At 34.1% G+C, this 19996-nt stretch overlaps 6 protein-coding genes across 8 annotated transcripts; 3 read left to right on the top strand and 3 right to left on the bottom strand.

Annotated features, from left to right (window-relative positions):
- Positions 1 to 1931: 1931 nt before the first annotated feature.
- On the bottom strand, positions 1932 to 3546 carry Seipin (lipid droplet biogenesis associated protein seipin). Of its 2 annotated transcripts, XM_033335850.2 has the most exons (4): positions 3157 to 3546; positions 2873 to 3018; positions 2284 to 2811; positions 1932 to 2215 (listed from the first exon to the last, which is right to left on the bottom strand). In XM_033335850.2, exons 1-4 carry the CDS (start codon positions 3378 to 3380, stop codon positions 2106 to 2108), a joined length of 1008 nt encoding a protein of 335 aa, XP_033191741.1. In that variant the 5' UTR covers positions 3381 to 3546; the 3' UTR covers positions 1932 to 2105. The 2 variants fall into 2 exon arrangements, with proteins under 2 accessions (XP_033191741.1, XP_033191740.1); XM_033335849.2 differs by having other exon boundaries at positions 1932 to 2811.
- A 212-nt stretch (positions 3547 to 3758) lies between these two features.
- Positions 3759 to 5932, bottom strand: Rbbp5 (retinoblastoma binding protein 5). Its single transcript, XM_033335848.2, has 7 exons — positions 5821 to 5932; positions 5721 to 5746; positions 5474 to 5646; positions 5177 to 5405; positions 4650 to 5105; positions 4148 to 4556; positions 3759 to 4081 (listed from the first exon to the last, which is right to left on the bottom strand). Exons 1-7 carry the CDS (start codon positions 5837 to 5839, stop codon positions 3996 to 3998), a joined length of 1398 nt encoding a protein of 465 aa, XP_033191739.1. The 5' UTR covers positions 5840 to 5932; the 3' UTR covers positions 3759 to 3995.
- A 187-nt stretch (positions 5933 to 6119) lies between these two features.
- On the top strand, positions 6120 to 7929 carry mRpS29 (mitochondrial ribosomal protein S29). 2 transcript variants are annotated; one of them, XM_076619572.1, is made up of 6 exons: positions 6120 to 6275; positions 6416 to 6742; positions 6857 to 6949; positions 7024 to 7160; positions 7218 to 7565; positions 7652 to 7929. In XM_076619572.1, the coding sequence occupies exons 1-6, from the start codon at positions 6260 to 6262 to the stop codon at positions 7889 to 7891; spliced, it is 1161 nt and encodes a 386-aa protein (XP_076475687.1). In that variant the 5' UTR covers positions 6120 to 6259; the 3' UTR covers positions 7892 to 7929. The 2 variants fall into 2 exon arrangements, with proteins under 2 accessions (XP_076475687.1, XP_076475688.1); XM_076619573.1 differs by having other exon boundaries at positions 6157 to 6250.
- Positions 7930 to 8065: 136 nt separating this feature from the next.
- On the bottom strand, positions 8066 to 10250 carry ref(2)P (refractory to sigma P). The gene is made up of 4 exons (XM_033335835.2): positions 9661 to 10250; positions 8973 to 9484; positions 8610 to 8882; positions 8066 to 8519 (listed from the first exon to the last, which is right to left on the bottom strand). The coding sequence occupies exons 1-4, from the start codon at positions 9875 to 9877 to the stop codon at positions 8271 to 8273; spliced, it is 1251 nt and encodes a 416-aa protein (XP_033191726.2). The 5' UTR covers positions 9878 to 10250; the 3' UTR covers positions 8066 to 8270.
- A 1140-nt stretch (positions 10251 to 11390) lies between these two features.
- On the top strand, positions 11391 to 14294 carry LOC117157625 (glutamate receptor 1). The gene is made up of 7 exons (XM_076619575.1): positions 11391 to 11641; positions 11732 to 12645; positions 12732 to 12897; positions 12989 to 13197; positions 13432 to 13521; positions 13596 to 13765; positions 13867 to 14294. Exons 1-7 carry the CDS (start codon positions 11470 to 11472, stop codon positions 14087 to 14089), a joined length of 1944 nt encoding a protein of 647 aa, XP_076475690.1. The 5' UTR covers positions 11391 to 11469; the 3' UTR covers positions 14090 to 14294.
- A 293-nt stretch (positions 14295 to 14587) lies between these two features.
- On the top strand, positions 14588 to 17907 carry LOC117157639 (glutamate receptor ionotropic, delta-2). Its single transcript, XM_076619576.1, is given in 7 exon segments — positions 14588 to 15557; positions 15648 to 15974; positions 16138 to 16294; positions 16354 to 16562; positions 16633 to 16722; positions 16829 to 16983; positions 17065 to 17907. Coding segments are annotated over 7 exon segments (2163 nt in total). The 5' UTR covers positions 14588 to 14711; the 3' UTR covers positions 17444 to 17907.
- The last annotated feature ends 2089 nt before the right edge of the window (positions 17908 to 19996 follow it).

Here is a 19996-nt window from a genome sequence, read left to right as displayed (position 1 = left end):
AAGTAAGCGTCAACATTTTCGTCAGTACTTCATTTGCAGAGGAAAAACTACACTATGGTTCGTCCAAATAATCGAATTTGCATTTAAGTCAAACTTCCATTGTTGACAAATTGAATTAGTAGAAATTATTTTAATTACTGCTTACAATTATTAGAGGACCTAACTTTGTATGTATTACAAACATGTAATGCCTACTGAAGTGTATCGATTCATCGTAATGCCTAGTAAATGATACATGCCTAGTAAAAAACTAAATAAAAATACATCTACATGCCTCTGTTATGCTTGTAAGATAAATTCGATTAACTTCAACTAAATAATGACAAGGAGTAACCTTCATAACCTGCAAAATGCAGTTTAAAGTAAATCGAAAGTCCTTAAAGAAAGAAGAACTAACGGAACGAACGGAGATAAAGACAAAGAAGCAAACGAGAATCTCGCACACCTGTCTGAATCTCGAGTAACGAGTTAAGAGAAACATAAGACGACCCCACAAATTCATGCTGCTCCCTTAAGCTCTTTTTCTTAACCCATCGTATTGCGCGAAGTCTTGATGACGTAGAAAACCGGTTCCTTAGTATTTATGCATCGTGTGTACGCCGCTTACGCCTTTACAAATGCATAAAATGCATCCAACCCTTTCGTCTCTTTACTTACCAACACTTACACGCGTAAGATTTCTTTCGTTCAACGTCACTTTTTTCCTTTTAGCATGCCAAGTCACACCATATACGGGGTGTACCATTTTAATCTTTACGATGATTACAATACACATATTACAAAATACATGTATATTCGTTATTCGAAAAGATACTTCAAATGGAACTTACACTATTTCAAAATAGCCCTCTTCCGATGGACGTAAATCACATCTAAATAAGGTTATCTCCAAGTACTTAAGATGATCCTTTCCTATCAGATAACTTATCCTAGGAGAGTCTATACTGTTTCGAGACAAATTCGTTGTCTTACGATGTGTTTGTCTGTGAAGGTCATTTAAAATTACTTACAGCAATTTAAAGTCATCTTTCGCTAGATATCCAGAAAATATTCCTTATGTATTCGAGAAGGTTACCTTGATTATCGATGTTTTCATTTATCACATATCCCTGAATGGATAAGAATAAAGGAATCCTAATAATTTATTGGCGTTGCTTTAAATAGTTTGTGAAACAATAAAGTGAAAGAATTAAAATTTGACAACCTATACATAATCGAAACATTTAAACACATTTTCGTAATATTGCTTAAGTATGAAATATCGGAAACTTCTTCTGTTTTGTTTCTAGCAAGTTTTTATGAAGTTAATATAACGTTGTACGCACCTTACTACATTCCGCTTATTATTCAGGAATTTCTCAAACATGATGGAGAAAAACATTGCAGCGTTCATTGGAGAATTTTCAAAAGCTTCAAAATTGTAACGGAAAGCGCAAAACTTTAAAATGTCTACGATTTCATTTTATTTCACAAGATGGCGCTGTTAACTAAGCCGCGAAGGAGATTTCAAGTTTGAAATATGTAATGCAAATAATGTAAATAAATATGTCTATACTTCAAATAAAAAGATTTTGTAGTTTAAACTACAAATTACTTATAATTGACACATTCAAATATTATTTTCATTTATCGACAGGTAGAAAGTACAGCATAAGATGGTGAAAACTATTTTACCAAGTTTTAATTTGTCTATGAAAAACAATAATCGATCTCTCGAAATTCTGACCTCAAGCATAAAAGCAAAGTAAAAATTCATTATTTCGATATGTATATGCAAATATGTTCTGCAATCAGAAGACTACATATAGCCGAAATTATAGATTGAAATTTGGTCGCGAATTTTTTTTAAATCCCTGTCAGACTCAACCAGATCCAAGGCTGCAATATTCTCATACCACTAATAAAATGACATCAGATGACATTACAATACATAAAAAATATCATAAACCTTTTAATATACTTCAATTACAATAGAAGTAAATAAAATATTTAAGTACAGAAAAATAAATATTTTTATAATGTACATATATTTTTTTCGCTTACACTTATAAGCTACGTTCGTACACATATAATATTGTCATATAATTTACATTATGGAATGTAGATTATTTCATTAATTCAATACGAGAGGGATGAAATTCTTCTCCAGACTTAATAAGATGTGGTACTATATAAGATGCAGCAATATCTTCTGATGATGACGAATCTGATGATTCTTTAAAAAATAAGTCAGTTCAGTTATATTTAATTTATCAAAAGAATATAACTCAACAAGTAACTTACGATCATTTGTAGCTTTATGTTCTCTTTCTTCTTCTGTGTTTAATTCTTTGTTATATTCTTGTTTTTCTTCAACCTTTTTACCTTCTTCATAATTGAAACCATCATCTCCAGAGTCTTCATAAATGGTAAAATGAAGATAGCAAAGGGTACATACAAGTGCTATGAAAAACAAATTTGTACCGATGCCAACAATACCAGATAGAATCGGCCAATGAAACATTAAATAGCGTAGACCCGATAAGTGTGCATTTATCGTAATACTTGCAGAGTAGAATTCAATATGTCTTGATTGTATTTCGATATAAATAATTGTAACTGGATGATTTTGGTTTTCTTCGAAATTATCAAATAATTCAAGAACTACATTTTGTTTTTCCTCTGTAGTGCCAAAAATCATCATAGGTGAAAATGTAAGTGTTGTAAGTGCATGCAATAATGTGCTACGGTAATGTAACATGGTAGATCTACATGCATGTTCTAGGAGGAAACCATCTCTGCTGCGTAATTGAGCACAAACCATGAACATACCTATTTAAAAATAATATTTGTTAGATATTATTTTTAATTTCCATTGAGACTTAGAAATTACCAAGTTCTTTATTGGCTGGTGACTCTGGCATTTCTAGATGTAAATTGACTTTATATGGCTGGCCAACCATTAAAAGCTGCTGCTTATTTGTTAATTGCACATATGCTGATGGAAAGCTACAAATCCCTTTTTCTTCGTTACATGATCTGTAACACGGAAGAACTATGTAATCAAACTGTAACAGTAGAATGCATATAACATAATGTTTCAAAGAACAAAAAATAATATGCTTCAAGATATAATTCTTTTTTTCCATTAACGTACAAGTGAGAAGTGAAGCTCACTTGAATTGCAGATGTACTGGCCGTACGTATGAGATGCTCGGTACATAGGCATAATAAAATGCTGTGTAAAGAAACACAGATAACCAAACAATAACGATCCCACTAATAATAATAATTCCGCCACTTATAAGTACATCTCTAGCAGATTGTGCACCTCTTTTTGTTTTATTCTGCACATGAAATAACTTTTTATAAACTTGTTCTGATAACCTCGAAATTAACATTGTAAACGAAATTTGATATACTTAAAGTTAGAAGTTAATCCAAATACTACGCAATTTTAATTGCGCTTTCAAAAATCGTTACACAAGATAAGATAAGCCATTTATCGATCAGTTAATTTGTTTTTTAAATAATTCAGCAGTAAAATATAGGTTAACTGCATTTCAACTTTTACTTTTCTTAAAATTGGTAGTATTGATATCAGAGTACATATGTATTGTATATAAGTATCGTATAAGGTATAAGGTACACAATTATTCTATATGGTTAAATTGTAACAAGAACTGCTAAAATTGTTTAGCTGGGATACAAACAGCTCTTAAAGACATTAAAACATATATATTACATTAAATTCCTTATTTAGTAAATACGTACAAAAATTGAAAATTATCTTCATTTATTTCAACATATATAATAGATCTTTAAAATCTTAAGACAGGTTTTCAATATAAAAACACATAAGGCTAAAAGGTATAAGATACATTCCATAGGAAGTAATACATTTTATAACATACATTATGGCTATAGAATATTATCGCAGTTAACAATATACATGAAGTATTTTTAGTTAATTATGTACATTACAAGATACTTTTTACAAATTCAAATATTCGAATTTATTTTCCTTTTCTGTGTTCCAATCTTGGTCTTCCTTTCTTGGTTGTTGGTTTATCTTTTCCTTTATTTAATAATGGGTGAGTTTCTGAAAAATAATGATAAATTATATAAACCTGTTATCAATTAAATTAGCATGCATGAAAGGTCTTACCATCTACTGGTGCACCTTGTAAGTGAATATCATGAGAACGATGTTTCTTCATAGGTGGCTCGTGCAATGTCGTTTGAGTATCTTCTGAATCTTCTACATCTGGTGATATTGGTAAAAACTGCAGCGAACCAATATCTTCCATTTCTTCATCAGAACTGCAAAAAGCAGCCACTCTATCTATAGATGCAACATCTACTTCTATCTCCTCATCTTGAGCCTCTTCGCCTTGCACCACAGATTTATCTTCATCACTCAAATCGAATTCACTTTCTCTTTCTTCATATTCAACATTTTCATCTAGTTCTTTAAAATCTGGGGCAAATGCAGACCAATTTTCAACTTGATTCTGTGCCCAAATAGAAACAACACCAGATGATATGGAAGCAATAATTGGTCTCACTGGATGCCACTGCATTATTATAAATTTTTATAACATTATAATTTTGTTTAGATTAGAAGTTAGATTTATAATACTGATGTACTAGAGATTTATAATACTTACAACAACATCAAGTAATAATTCTCCTTTAGTTCCATGTAAAATTTTTACTAAATTTCCAATACTTTTTTCCCATACATATAAAGCATGTTGTCTTGCAGATCCAGCACAAACATATTCCCCATCTCCAGAAAAACAACACTTTTTCCACATAGTTTTGTTTACAAGATCTTGCAATTTTTGTATTGGTTCTGGTTCACCATCTTTTCCACAAGCTAGTACTTCAGTACTATCATATACACGAATTACTCTATCTGATGTATTTACTAAGAAACAAGAACCACGTCTAGCAAATTCAATGCTCTTTACAGCTGTATTACTAGCTGTGCCTTGTGATATTTTATAAGAAGCTTTCACAGTTAAGGATTCCACATCAAGAACTAGAATTCTACCACGAGCATTTCCAGTGTACACATAATCTCCTCGGCGATCAAAAGATGCTACTATGTTCAAATCACTCTAAAATAAATGAATATTAAAAATCAATATTAAAAATACTGATTAGTAGTAGTACTAATTTTATTGCATACATCATCATCAAGAGGAATAACTCTATGTGTACCCTCAACATCAACCATTACTGCTGCATGTCTCATTGGACACACTAAAAATTTATTAAGATTTCTTGGATGAAATTGAACTTTTAATATTGGAGAAGGAAATCTATATTTTTGATCACATTCTCCAGATAAGACATCCCATATACAAACATTATTATCTGTAGATGCACTTAATAATTTATGACCATTCCTAGACCAGCTAATTAACAAAGACAGTGTTATAAAATAATTAAAATAATTCATAATAAATTATTTCGGGTTACTTACCTCAATGAACATACAGGATGTACATGTGCACTAATAATTTTAGCAACACCACGTGTTAAAAAATCCCAAATAACAATTCTACCATCATTACACCCAACAGCGAGAAGAGTTCCCCTTTTATTAAATGTACAAGTGACTGCTAATGATATACAATCTAATGTGCCATCAAACTCCTAATGATTATAAACATTATATCTGTAAGACTTAGAATTAAAAAATGTATGTTATTTTTATAAAAATATTTTACCTCTGGATAATTCTGACCAAATGATTCTGTAAAAAAGAAATTATATATATTAAGGAAGATACATTATTAAATTTGAAAGTAGATTTTGCTAAATATTTACCTAATAATTCTAAATTCATTTTTACTTTATTATGTATATATTTACTTTATAGAAATTATTAGAGTTATTGCTACACAACAGCTCGTAGCATAATTTAATAATTTCAGTAAGTTTTACATGTCCCTAGAATTAACTATTTAGAAATGACAAAAAATATTATTAATTGTTTCTTCATAAATAATACTTTAATTTAATAAAAAATAAGTTTTATATAAAAATAATTATCTAATATATAAAATTATTATATGTGACTTCATACAACTAATTTCCATAGGAATATTTTGAACAATCTATTGAACCCAGTATCAGCAGATTTTCGAACATTGCAGTAGTAAATATGGCTACTTGCGTTTGTACTACTTTGCAGTGAATACGTACATCAAAATTTATAATTATTTATGAAAAAAGAGTTATCATTAGCTAAAATACTGTAAATAACATGTTGTCCCGTACTTGTATGTTTATCTATTTGTAAATTATAATTTAATTTATATAGAAATAAATTATATATATATATGCTTTTTCTACATATTTATTGTAAACATTCATATCACTTAATGTAATTCTTAATAATTGTTTCTTTTTATATTGTTAGATTCTTTATTTAGTGGAATGTGCATTAGAAGTAGTCGACGAACAATAATATCAGCTGCTACGAAAGATGTAGCGGATCAGACAAATCTTTCATCGTTTCGTATTTCGGAATCTAACCCTGCAGAACACGATGCAAGTTGTTTAAATCGTATTTATACGGTTCCTTCAGATATTACAACATCATTAATGGCAGACATGTCAATTGAATTAAAAAAGCAAGTACAAATTTTCAGAGAACTTGGTATTTTAGTTAGGCAACCTGCAGTTGAAGTGATATCATACTTGGAACAAACTGATTATACGAAGCCTATAAATAAATATGTTCTTTGTATCCTTTTGAATTTGACAATTATGTGTGGTTTATGATATTTATTCAGTTAACTGTAACTTAACAGTAACTAAGAAGAATTTATGATGCAACTGTATTTTCACTACCTATTAGATGGTAAAATTGGAGCAGGAAAAACAACAATATTACTACATTTGGTTCATTATGGTCTTACAAAATGTTTTTTTGTACTTCACTTACCATGGGGTATGATATGAATTATATTGAGTAGTACATTATTTTTAAAATATACACTCATAAATTTACTTTCATATTTTTAGTTCGAAATTGGTTTCGATATGCTAGGGACACTACTGCATCTCCTCTGGAATCAGATAAACTAGACTTACCTGAATCAGCAACAAAATGGTTAAAGTATATAAAACAGTTAAACAATGTGTCATTATCACAGCTTGATGTAAGTAACGAGTGAGACCTATTTTTATTATATAGAATTCAAGTAATTAATTTATAGTTGAAGACCACTAAGGAATATACATGGTCCCAAAGAGAAGTTACAAAACCTGGAGATTCACTTTCTAATCTTATTGAATTTGGGATACAGAGAACTAAATTTGCTTGTGGTGTTATTAATGCTTTGGTGGATGAGCTCAAAATAGCCAGTACAGCAGGAAAATGTAAAACATTAGTTGTTATAGATGGTTTTAACGCTCTTACATCTGACATTACACATGTATGTGATGAAAATCGTGTATATGTACCACCTGATAAGATATCGATAACATCTGCATTTTTAAGTAGCGTAGACTACAATTGGTGTAATGGTGCTGCAGTATTAACAGTAGATAAAAGAGCAAACAGAGTATGCAACAATTTGTGTAATATGATTTAAAACAAAACTACTATTATCAAAAACTATAATGGATATTTTATATTTTTTATTTACAGGATAAAAGAGATTCTGATTATCCAACATATTTACTTGGTAAAAAAGGGTTTGAACATTTAGATCCCTTTCTTCCCATTTGCGTCGACGAGTATTCAGTAGAAGAATTAGATACTATCATAAAATATTATAAAGATCGAAAATGGATCAGAAATGTTAGTCCTCAAGGACAAAAAGAATTGGAATTACTATCCAATAAAAATCCATTCACGCTTTGGACACTTTGTAAACCATTATATTAAAATCACATTATATACAAATAAATGTTGTTATTCAGAAATTGATTAATTACTTCGTATTTTTTTTTTATACATATACACACACACACATATATATATATACATATATATGTTTATGGTTTTTATTTAATTAATAACATTTTAGTCTAATATTTTTGACTACAATAAAAATTCATGTTTGATCATCTTTACATGCTACTTTATTAACATGAATACATTAAGTAGGGAGGAATGTAATATCTGTAACAATAGTATACATTACATAATACTACATTCTATTTTTATTTTGCAACAGAAAAAATATGTACCATATACATATGAACTATATGTCATAAGCTATAGTGATATAATGATAAATTTCATTAAATGTCAAACTTCATATTCATTTATTTGTAGGTTGCAATATCTCTAAGACGTTATCAATATTACCATCTTCAACACCCAACAAATAAGTCAATAATCCACTTTGATTTGAGAATCCCATCTTTATCATAGTTTTAACAGCTTCATTAACTGTTGGATTTTCATGATATATTTCTTGGTAATTTGTTTCTCTTGGTAATTCAGGGTAAAGTGTTTCAGCTGAAGATCCCTGTGATGCTAATGGTGGTGCCGTCGAAGAGGAACAAGTCTTATAGTAATAATACAAATATAATTTTTAAACATGAAAACCTTACCATAATACAACTTACATTAGTTTCAATTGTTTATAATATTTTACCTGTTTCGTACCAATTCCATTCATATTGGATGAAGTTGAAGATGTTTGATTAACTTCAGTAGTGTCATTTTTATCTATAAAAGTCCATTCATCTGCTGTTACCTTTGTAGTAGCACTATCTTGACTTGCTGTTGATGCAACATCTGACACTGATTCTTTATCACCCTTTGCATTATCAAGTAACTTCCTTCCTTCACCAGGAAATTTTCTGGAATTATTTTCATCCATACGTGTATCATCTTTAGATTCTTTTCTTTCTTCAGGTTTGTGACTCTGTGAAATATATGGACAATTAGAATCAGAACAAATTTATATTATTTTTGTAAATTTTATCAGCTTTGAATTTTTTTAGTGTAGTATTACCTTACAAGATTCTGGATCAACAGTGCTTATATGTGCTTCTAATAGTGTATCAATAAAACTATTTAAATATGGTGCATAAATTCCCAACCAAGGATAAATGTTACAATGATTACTTTGGGATTTATTTTCATCAGAAGTATGTTTTTTATTAAAATACACATTATTCTTTTTCAGAATTTTTCTCAAATGGTGAAACAAACTTCTAGTATGATGCGATTCTAATGGTTGTGGCATACGGATCATATAATGATGTGAATGTATCTGTGTTGTCTCACATTGTGCACATAAATCATAATCTTCACATTGAATACATTTGTATCTAAATCCAGTTATGTCATTATCACAACCATCACAATATACACCAAAATGTACTGTTTTTTCTTTCTCAGGACTTGATGCTTTTTGCTCAGATGAAAAAGGTTTGATATATATTTTCTTAGGCTGCCTCATTTCTTCCTCAGCGATTTGTAATTCTTCATCAGATGATATTAAGATTTGATCACCATCAGCATCTGCAATATGTACATACATATGATCATTGTTTATGATTTAAATTGCATTATGTCTGTTTAGTGAAAGTTTTCACTTAGAATTATTTGAGAATTAAAATAAAAAAATGAACGATTTTATTACTGAATTTATAAAGAATAAATAAAATGACGTAATTATATTTATATATAATAATTACCTTTCCAAGAAACGGTGAACTCTTTACCAGATAATTCCGGGAATATTGACATGACTTTTTGGCAAAACTTATTAAAATTAAGCTGGCAATCAGCCCGAGTGCCCTGATTAGGCGGACGATTAAGCCGAATACTCTGAATTCCTGAATTAGACTGAAAACAAAACTTTCGAATTGCTTTGACAGAAGAGTTGTTATTTTGCAAATATACTTTATACATTATTGGATATTTATCTATATTGCACAATTGGGAATAAAATGTGAATATGTATTCGTAAAAATCCACAAAAACTATTTATTTTACACGATACACAAGTTTTCTTGTCAAGCTTCACTGTCGTATTTCCAATGTCCAGATGATTCTATTACGAATTACGACGCTTATATACGTGCGCCTGTTAAACTTCCTGTGCAGAGTTCGATCAATTTCACAAAATGGCGTTTCCGATAACTCAGTAGTTTTTTATTTTACGATTTTATAATTACATTTTAACAATATAATTGAATAACTCTGCCCTTCCGTACTTCGATCATCTATTGTTAAGCACAGGTAATATCGTGTTTATAAAACTTACCAGTGCGAATCAATAATGAATTTTTGTTGAAATTTGAACGGCGCCATTTTTGAATGAGAAGCAAGATTTGACAATCACGTGACAGGCGTAGAAACGATGATTCACGACTTTTACGAGTCAGTTTATATCATTACTTCCCTATTATTGCATCAGATGACTCGGAATACTTTGACATTTTTTAATTTTTTTAAATTTATTTAATATTTAACCAATTTATAATTGAAATGGCTGATTGACATACATATAGAGCAAGCTCTATGGACACACATTGTGAATAATTATGAAAAGAATTATGAAAATATTGTATTATTCAGATAATAAACTGTGATAGTAAAGATAATAAATATATTCTAATAATTTATTCTTCCGCAATTTTTATGTTAGTTTCTAGCAAAGAGTATTTCTAGTTTCTAGTTTCATGGCTTTCCCTAGTGATTTTCTCAATTTTAGAAAAATGTTCCTTCATTTCCGTTATTTTTTCTTTTTCATTGTATGTTAACGAAAATGTGACGGAAAATAATTCGAAATTTATGCATTAATAACGACTATTATATAAATTACCTACATATGTATACGTTTCGTTTATGAGTGAAAATAGAGATTAATCACTAAAACTTCCTGTTAAAATGTAATTTGCTAATGGAATGTAGATCGATATATATCATCTACCTAATGTTATGACACATTGAAATGGACTTTACATATAATAGACAAGCAAGACTTGAATCGTTTAAAGTTGCTTAGTTGACAATTTTTCATTAATTGATTTAGCATTCTGTTCGTTATAAATATTCTCTCAATATTTTAATCGGTCTTTATAATTTTTAGTATTAATTAATTAAAGTTTTTAAATGTATCAAATATGAAAACAATATTATTATCTCTTCTATTCCTTGTTCGCATTTAGCCTATCATGTATCATCATTTACATTGTCGCTATAATAATTGACAATAATATTGTTACATCCTATGGTTTAATGGATTACTATCGTAGCTAACGTGATCGTATTTTTAAAAACTTGCATTTTTCACGTCAAAAGTTTGCACGAACGTTTCGTAAATATTTAATGTTCACCCTTGGATAAAACTACTAGCATCTACTCACGAGAATTCAGTTATTAACGATTCTCGTAGTCTTCTGAATGTTCTCGACAACATATTGTCTTTCTGCGTGATATACGCGTGCACTATTCGCGACGTTCTAGAAAGAAGGAAAGAGACAATCAATTTGAACGGAATGAAAATTGTAATGTATTTAAATGTTATTTCTATCTTTTTTCATTTAACGGCAACTGAAACGTACAATAACGAAACGCTGTACATTCCTTTAATAAAATGGATTCGCAGCTACTATTCGGCTTCTGCTGTCTTTTTGTTGCATTCGTCTAGCGAGAATAAAAATTTCGATGGTATGATTTTCAAATATTTCCGCATAGAAAATTCATTCATAATATGATAACTAGAAATACAATACATTTGCGTATTTTTATATTGTTTAGTTTGGAAACTAACATATTTATCACACACATGGTCTCGTCTTCTTCATCGTGAACAAATTGCAACTTTAAGTAGCACATTCAAGAACATTCACGCGCTAGATAGAAATAATACCCTCCGACCGTTGGCCATCGTTCTTTTATCCGGATCTGACGCAGTTTTGGAATTTTCAAAGTATTCGGAATCCTTTAGAATATCCCATTTTGCATGGTTTGTGATATTCGTGCCTACGGCGACGCACGCGGAAAACTATTGTTACAATCCGCCGGGAAATCCATTTAATTTGTTATACGACACTGAAATGTTGGTAATGTGTGCCGGTGACCCTGTTCTTCGTGAATGGTATTCCGTGGATGGGAACAACACCGTCATTTCAAATTTAGTCAAGTGGTATCCAAAGAAACAATTGAAGTCCCCAACAGCAGTTGTTGACTTGTTGTCCAACTTGACTCTGCACGAGAGGAGAAATGACCTGAAAGGAAAAGTTCTGCGAGCTGTCACCATCAAGGCAAAGATTCAGACATTCACGCGTAACGATTCGCGTGGAGTCATCAGAGTTTTAACACGTACAATTTTCGTTTGTCTGCTGCAGAACTCGATATTCGCGAAAAAAGGTGACAAGTTGGAAGGATATTTTAGTAGAGCGGTCAACGAGCTTGAAAAGTATCTAAATTTCACTCTCGATATCGTGACCGAGGAACTCGAATTTGGGAGTTTCAATGTGACGACGAAATGTTGGAATGGGGCATTTCGTTTAGTGGCTTCTAGAGAAGTAGATATCGGATTGTCCGATTTTTCGATGACCAATTTTAGGCTTGATTACGTCGATTATACGGTTCCTATTATAACTACTAGAGACTGTTTGTATTTTAAGCAACCAGAAATGTCAGCGGTGAAATGGCTTGCTTATTATAAGGTATGTATGTATATATGTGTATGTATGTTACAAAGCTACACTTATGTAGTTTTGATATTTACGAAACGGTTAACACTTATTTTTAGGCGTACAGTTTCGCGCTCTGGATATCTCTACTCATGACAATTATAATTGCTCAGTTTACTTTGGCTTTTATAAGATCTCGAATAGAATCCACTGATCTAACCATGGAATTATACCATGAATTTATTCGAATTTGGGGTATATTCTGCCAGCAAGGCATTACAGAAGGTGAATCATTGGATTTCAGAGTTTTACCGCTTCAATGATCTTCTATCTTTTACATGAAAAATCAAGCACCTAATGCTATTTCTTTTCTCAGAATTTCCACGGTATTCGTCGCTAAGGTTAGCATACTTTACCGTACTTGTTACCGGTATAGTGATATTCGCCGCTTATTCCGCGTCTATGATATCCTATGTAACAGCTTACGTTCATAATCTACCCTTCCGCTCGATCGAGGAGTTTGTGAATGATGGTACATACGATGTAATCCTCAATAAAGATTCCGCAGATTACGATATGTTCGCCGTAAGTTTGTCCAATAACGAAGAATTTTCATACGATATGCTTTCACTTTTACTCGAACGTTGAGACATTACATCACAAACGTTATGTGGCGTAATATGAACGATCGACATAACGCAACAGACGAGAAAAGTATGGTTTTCTGAACGAACTACGAACAAAACGCGAAACATTGTATATATACATAGATGGTTTCTAACGACATCATGCTATACAAAAATATAATTTGCTTTTCAGCTATCGAAAGACCCCGTTTCGGTACACATGATGGCTAAACTAAGGCCGATACATACTCTACCAATCACCATAGAAGATGGATTTCAAAGGGTAAGGTTGCTTCTACGGACACGATTTGATAACACGTCGAGTGGAATTTCTGCAACTACCTTATACGTTTTCAGATCTGCGACGATCCTACATTAGTGTACTACAGCGGTTATGGTAAAAAAATGCAGGGAATATCGAATTTTCATATTCCTTGCGATATCGTCTGCATTGACACTGGCCGAGTGGATAGTTTGTCCCTGATCCTTCCGAAAAATAGCCAATACACCTCGATCCTGAATTACTAGTTGGTATCGATAGATACGTTATAAATGTCGACGAGCTGTGAATAAGAGAATTTGATGTATCTTTCTGTTCGTAACTAAAATATTCATCGTAATGTTGCAGTGTGCAGAAACTTCTGAACACTGGTCTACTGAACCGGTTTAAGAACGAAGTGTTTTTCACGAAGAAGAACACATTTCAGCCGGTTGGATTTTATAGCGTGGCATCTGTGTTAATAATCTTTTTCTGTGGTGTTTCACTAGCCCTTTTTATATTAATCGTAGAAATGTATTGCAATAGGTACCGAAATTCTCAAAAATTCAATCGTCCAATTAACAAAAGGTAAATTCGTCAGTATGTGTGTATCAAAGATTCAACACAATTTTAACATGTAAGCATTTAGTGTGTGATTCTCTTCAATTTGATTTTCTTCTAACTTAAAGTAGTATAAAAGCAGTAGAATAACTATAAACGAACAAAATGTCACATTATAAAAACTCTACTAAATCACATCTCATGTATATTCCGATAAAAATACGATAAATCCGATAATGCACGTGTATAATACATGTTCTTATCGACGTTAATCTTTGCACTTTGTACGTAATCTGTTCGATTGCACGGTTGATGCGTACCGTGGGCCATTACGTCCCTAACGAGATACTATCCTCATCCTCAGATCTGTAAATTCGATAAATCCCAGTATGACCTGCGGTTACGGTTTCTCCACATTTTTAGTTCAGTTAGTTACCATCAGAAGCGGTAGGGAATAGCAAAAAGGAGAAGGATATGATCGAGTTTGTTGTTGTTAAAATTTGCAAACACGTTGGTGAGAATACATATCGATGTTAAAGGAGATTCATTGGATAACATTAACGAAGTGACCGCGTATCTTAACTGTCATTAAAAGGGATTTTACCGCTGACCCGTGGTAATTCAACGGATTAACCAGGTGTTTTTGTTGCGAGATGACACGAATGACTCGTTACGCGATCATCATACTGCTGCTTCTGTCCGTTTCAGCGTTCTCGGTGGATATAAATGACGCTTACAAATATGTTCTCTTAATTAAGGACGTTCACAATTATTACAAAACATCCTGCATCATAATCGTGTGTTCAAACAGCCATACCAGTAAGTCTTGTTCACTCTTCTCGAAAATCGTATGTGTGAAAGTGGTAGACTTAACTGTTTCACGAATTAATTAGCTTGAAATGCGCAGTCAATATCGAGCCGTTATGTCTCTCGTTTAAAATACTTTCTTCCTCGGTTTGTTAATTCATAAGAAGAGACGAGCGCGAATAATTATCGTTTCAGACTTCAATCAAACGTCCTTGGCTTATATATGGTTACGGGCTTTCTCACAGCGAGGCATCTTGACCATGATCGTAAGCTTTTCTCAACTGTCACGCGAGGCTAGAAAATTCCAAGGCTACTTGACGCGCCCGTTGTACGTCGTCGCTCTTGCTACAAAAGAGACCATGGATGAATTTTCGATGGCCACCAGACAGATCGATATGTCTTCATCCGTTTGGTTGTTGATGTTTCTACCGTATCGGGGAAATCCCATGCGAGACATTTGTCAAAATCCTGTCGGAAACCCGTTCAATCTGATGTTCAACACGGAGATGCTGGTGCTCTGTTACGATCTGCCGCTCTTAACAGAGTGGTACGCGTTACGCGATAATCAAACAAGAGTCTTCAACTTGGCTACCTGGCAAACTGGACAAGGTCTGAAACTCAAGACAACAAGTTCCTTGTATGCGAGGAGAAACAACATGTTTGGGCAAACGATGCGTATATCGATCGTCCAGGTGAATGTTACGACAAACGCGAATGAATATTTAGTGTCCCCAGAGAATCATTATATTTTGTTTGAAAATTACGATTGATTCGAATTCAAGGACTCTCCGTTCGTCGAGATAAAGAACGGAATTCTTTCGCACTTCTTCGGCAAATTGATCAAAGAGCTAAGTAAATCGATGAATTTCAAGATCGAAGTGACAAGCTCGATGCTGATATATGGTGATTTGAACAAGGACGATAATACCTGGACAGGGGTGGTAGGCGAAGTAGCGTCGGACAGAGCTGACTTCGGCGTCGCAGAGTTCAGCATGACTAATCATAGGCTGGACGTAGTTGACTTTACCTTGCCGCTAATTTTGTCTCGCAATAGAATATACTTTAAAAAACCTGATGGCGCATATGTACAATGGTCCGCCTACTTTAAGGTTCTCTTTCTTAACGGAATATTTTATCCTTTCGCTTCTAGCGCGCAATTACCACACGAGAATCGGTGCTAGTTTATTTTATTTTTTTTTTTATATATATTTCTCTGACGCGCATCGATTTTCACGAATCGTCGACATCGCGATAATGGATTCCTGTTTTCAGACATTCAAAGCAGACGTCTGGTCGATGATAATATTCGTGATCGTGACTGCTCCAATCTTTTTGACTCTCATGAAGACGAGAGGTCGTATCGTGATGAGAATTCTGGCAGATAATTACATATACGTTTGGGGAATTTATTGTCAGCAAGGCTTATCAGGTAATTGCAACACAGAGATACGAAGTGGAATATTCTCGCACGAAACCTCTCTCTTTCAGAATTTCCAACCAAGTTCTCGATGAGATTGGCTTTCCTATCGATTTTCTTGTCGTCGTTGATCATTCTATCCGCTTACTCCGCCTCGCTGACCAGTTTTTTGACAGTTTCTACGGTTACTTTGCCTTTCTCCACTATGGAAGAGTTCGCTAATTATGGGTCGTACAAATTAATTACATTCAGAAACAGTGCGGATTACGACATGTTAATTGTAAGATATGTAGCACACGGTTGTATAAAGAAATAATGTCGAACGAGTAATACAGCAGATACAATTTCAGGCTGCTAACAGCACTTTATTCGAGAAGGTGAAGAAATTGATAAAGGACAAGGAAGATTTGCCTTTGACGGCTCACGATGGCTTTCTACAGGTTTGTCTCCAAGTCCAATGCTCTATCTTCCAACATCTGTATTTTCATAAATTTTCGCTTTGAATTCAAAGTAACTATAGTTCAAATTTAGAATTAACTATCATAGGTATGTAACGAAAAAGTGGGGTTCTACATAACCGAAGCGATAAAGAACGCCATCAATATACCGTGTGAAACTTCGTTTATCGATGCGGATAGGGTCGACAGTTTGGCTCTAGTTTTGCAGAAACACGGTCAATATACAGGAGTGGTGAATTATTAGTAAATATATATGTTTATTTTACTTTTATCGTTATTAATTTTACTTGAAGTTATGCCAACGCTTGTTTTAAATATTTGTAGTCTACAACAATTCAAAGATAACGGAGTACTGGCCAGATTGAAGAATACGTTTCTGGTAACTGGAGATTCTCTCGAGAAAGGGAACGTTACTGTTAATTTGCATGGAATCGCGCCTCTTTTATCAGTTCTGGCTGGTGGGGCAATTTTCAGTTGTCTGGTATTGCTACTCGAAAAAATACACTATAATTTTTGGCGCGATAATTGCAGAGGAATTTTTCATTGCGTTTTATGGCGGAAATTCCTTAATAGGCAACTCGTTGTCGATTCAGTAGACAAGAAAAAGCGAATTGGGAATCTCTCGGAAAATATACTTCAGTCTCAAGAGAATCAACGATCAGATATTTCTCGTAATCAAAGTTCTTTCACGCAGTACAAATAAAATTTACTCTACTGCTATTTAAAAATTTAATCGACCCCGTGGCTATGACGATAATATTCGCGTGGTCGTTGCCTATCGATAGATCTCAGTCTAGTTAATTTGTCACGTATTCCCATTCTATGCGTGAAATCACTTTCACTTTATGCCGCAGTCGTATCGCTAGATCGCGAGTAATTAGTTGCAAATTTCCGTGTATCGTCTCTCTCGCGTGTATTTCAACGAGTCTTGATGATCTTGTCGATCATAATCCTTCCTAATTGCGTTAATCGCTACCACTGTAATATTAATTTATGTAATAAAAGGTATACAATTTTGTAACGTTTATAGGCGAACTTTATTGGAAATACAGGAAAGTATTCACGATCATTTCGCTCTTAAATCGTTGGTAACCTCAACTAACAAACGCATCGAGTAACTCGAAGTAATAATCATGAATTTATTTAGATACCTTGATATCATTAAGAACTTCGATCCACGATATTACGCAAAAGCAGATGCCACAAGAGCTGTAATTATCTGGTGGTCGCGTTAGCGACTGAAGCGAAGACTCGTAGATTTGTACGAAACGGTTGACCCAAGACCTTTGGAGAAATTCACCCACGTGACTATCTTCCCACGTGAATCGGCCGATATCTACTGGTTGGCGAACACACGAGGCTCCTATTGCTTTATCCTCATCCTTTGATCCTGTCAAACAGGGATGTCTATAGGTTCTCGTGGAAATCATATGGCATTTAACCGCGAGAAAAATATATATTCCATAAATTTCAGAAGAAACGTAAAATGTCCCGCGATCGTAGTTCCCGATCGTGTTTCACAACATACACCTGTTATGAGACAATGTAGTCAGACGTGTCGTTCAACTTGATCGTACGTGCAACAAGAAAAGTGAAGATAACGTTAATTTCCAAGAAAACCTTTGCGTACATAAGTAAACAAAGGTGGCAACAACTTTTACGCACGTACGTAGGTTCGGTGCTACCGAGGTAGCATAGAAGTCAATGCAGTCACCGGATACAGACGAACACGCGCTGCGTTTCCGCTTTCCATGTGGCCGGAAATGACCTTTGCCTCATTAGAAAAAAGTTACACGCACTCGTTGCGATCCTCTGCTGTCAAATTCAGCTACACATAGCAGGAACTGTTCGAGTCGATAGAATCTCGAATATCAGAGGTTGTGCGCTAGCGGGTTAGGTTTCCTATATGTACATCGTTTCGAGGATGATGGCGCACTGTTTGCGCTTCGATGAAACCGCAAGATCGGCCGCGGTACGTTGTTTCCGTCGTATCAGAGAAACTGGATCAGCCACGAGACGTTAATTTCGTGCGATCTGTGATCGCATTTTCGATCGAGGTATCCTACTATTTTTTTTTTATCGTCGACGGAAGAACCGGACAACCTTGGCATCAACGCGCAAAATAAGCTCGGACAGGAATCGACCGCCTTCGAGGTGACTAATGTCGGTGACGAGCAACGCATTAATCGAAAGCGATAGCGGGGGCTCGAGGTGAATTTTAGACGTTCGGCGTCGCTGCACCGTGCGAGTCTATCCGGATTGCAGACCTGCGCTCACAGACCAGACGACCTCGAATCCACCGATTTAAATGCGCTGCACCGTGAAACGATCGATCGATCGATCGATCGTAATCGGCGATCAACAGTATCTCATTTTAAAGAGAATCTATTTGCTGTTTAGTCTCGGTGCACGTGGCAGTCATTGTTGGCAGGTTGTGTCATCTCTGGGCTTGTCCAGAATGCCATTATTATCACGTCGCATGCCGTCTAGACTTTAGACTATGCAACTTCTAACCGACGTTAACAATGATAATAATAATAATGAAAAAAAAAAACGATTGCGAACCAGGAAACAATAATGCTCGCCGATAATGACTATTGTCAAAGAGGGAACAATGATGCACGGTGACTGGCATGCTTCGCAGAAAGTTCCGCGGAGAAATGAAGCTGTATACGTATATTGTATACATAGAGCGTTTCGGTGGCGTAAGTATTCGCGCTGTCTATTGTAACTGGAATGAAACCACGATGCCAACGAAGAAAATGGAATTAAGATTTAGCCTTTCGCAAGTTGACGCGTTAGATGTATCGTTGACGCGGTTATCGTGCAGTGGAACGATGAATGTACGTAAGTCGTCGATCTTGCAGAGAAGTTGCTCGAACAAACGCGACCGCTAATAGCGACGTTTACCCGGAGAACAACTTTATCTGAGATACTGGTAACCAAGGAACGTGCCGATCCGTTTGTCTCGTAAATCCGGTGTTGCGACTACCGAGGAGTTCGTTACTACGTTCGAGACCGTGGGTGGTTATTAGCGCGTTACGTTGGCTCATTGCCGCTTGGAAACCATTTATTCACCGATAATATCCAACGTCACCACGATTACAACTACTGAAACATGTAGATAGAAATTGCCAACGATTAAACAGCGACGTATGCATGGATCGACGACCGCGTGGGATTCCTCAACATTGCGTTCGTCTTCGAATCGGGATCACCGTTGTATCTTAAGAACGTCGCTTCTTACCATTTACGC

Source organism: Bombus vancouverensis, chromosome 6 (assembly GCF_051014615.1).
Source record: "Bombus vancouverensis nearcticus chromosome 6, iyBomVanc1_principal, whole genome shotgun sequence".
Classification (NCBI taxonomy): domain Eukaryota; kingdom Metazoa; phylum Arthropoda; class Insecta; order Hymenoptera; family Apidae; genus Bombus; species Bombus vancouverensis.
Note: the sequence above shows the minus strand (reverse complement) of the source record. Positions and strands in the feature narration are given on the sequence as shown.

Coding starts and splice junctions, on each gene's coding strand:
- LOC117157625 (XM_076619575.1), top strand. CDS start 11,470: ATGAAAATTGTAATGTATTTAAATGTTATTTCTATCTTTTTTCATTTA. Junction 12,898..12,988: donor CCAGCAAGGCATTACAGAAG/GTGAATCATTGG, acceptor TTCTTTTCTCAG/AATTTCCACGGTATTCGTCG. Junction 13,522..13,595: donor TAGAAGATGGATTTCAAAGG/GTAAGGTTGCTT, acceptor ATACGTTTTCAG/ATCTGCGACGATCCTACATT.
- mRpS29 (XM_076619572.1), top strand. Junction 7,161..7,217: donor TGTCATTATCACAGCTTGAT/GTAAGTAACGAG, acceptor ATTAATTTATAG/TTGAAGACCACTAAGGAATA. Junction 7,566..7,651: donor TAGATAAAAGAGCAAACAGA/GTATGCAACAAT, acceptor TTTTATTTACAG/GATAAAAGAGATTCTGATTA.
- Rbbp5 (XM_033335848.2), bottom strand. Junction 5,406..5,473: donor CATCCTGTATGTTCATTGAG/GTAAGTAACCCG, acceptor TTTGTTAATTAG/CTGGTCTAGGAATGGTCATA. Junction 5,106..5,176: donor TTATTCCTCTTGATGATGAT/GTATGCAATAAA, acceptor CATTTATTTTAG/AGTGATTTGAACATAGTAGC.
- Seipin (XM_033335849.2), bottom strand. CDS start 3,380: ATGTTAATTTCGAGGTTATCAGAACAAGTTTATAAAAAGTTATTTCAT. Junction 3,019..3,156: donor CCAGTACATCTGCAATTCAA/GTGAGCTTCACT, acceptor TCCGTGTTACAG/ATCATGTAACGAAGAAAAAG. Junction 2,812..2,872: donor ACCAGCCAATAAAGAACTTG/GTAATTTCTAAG, acceptor ATTTTTAAATAG/GTATGTTCATGGTTTGTGCT.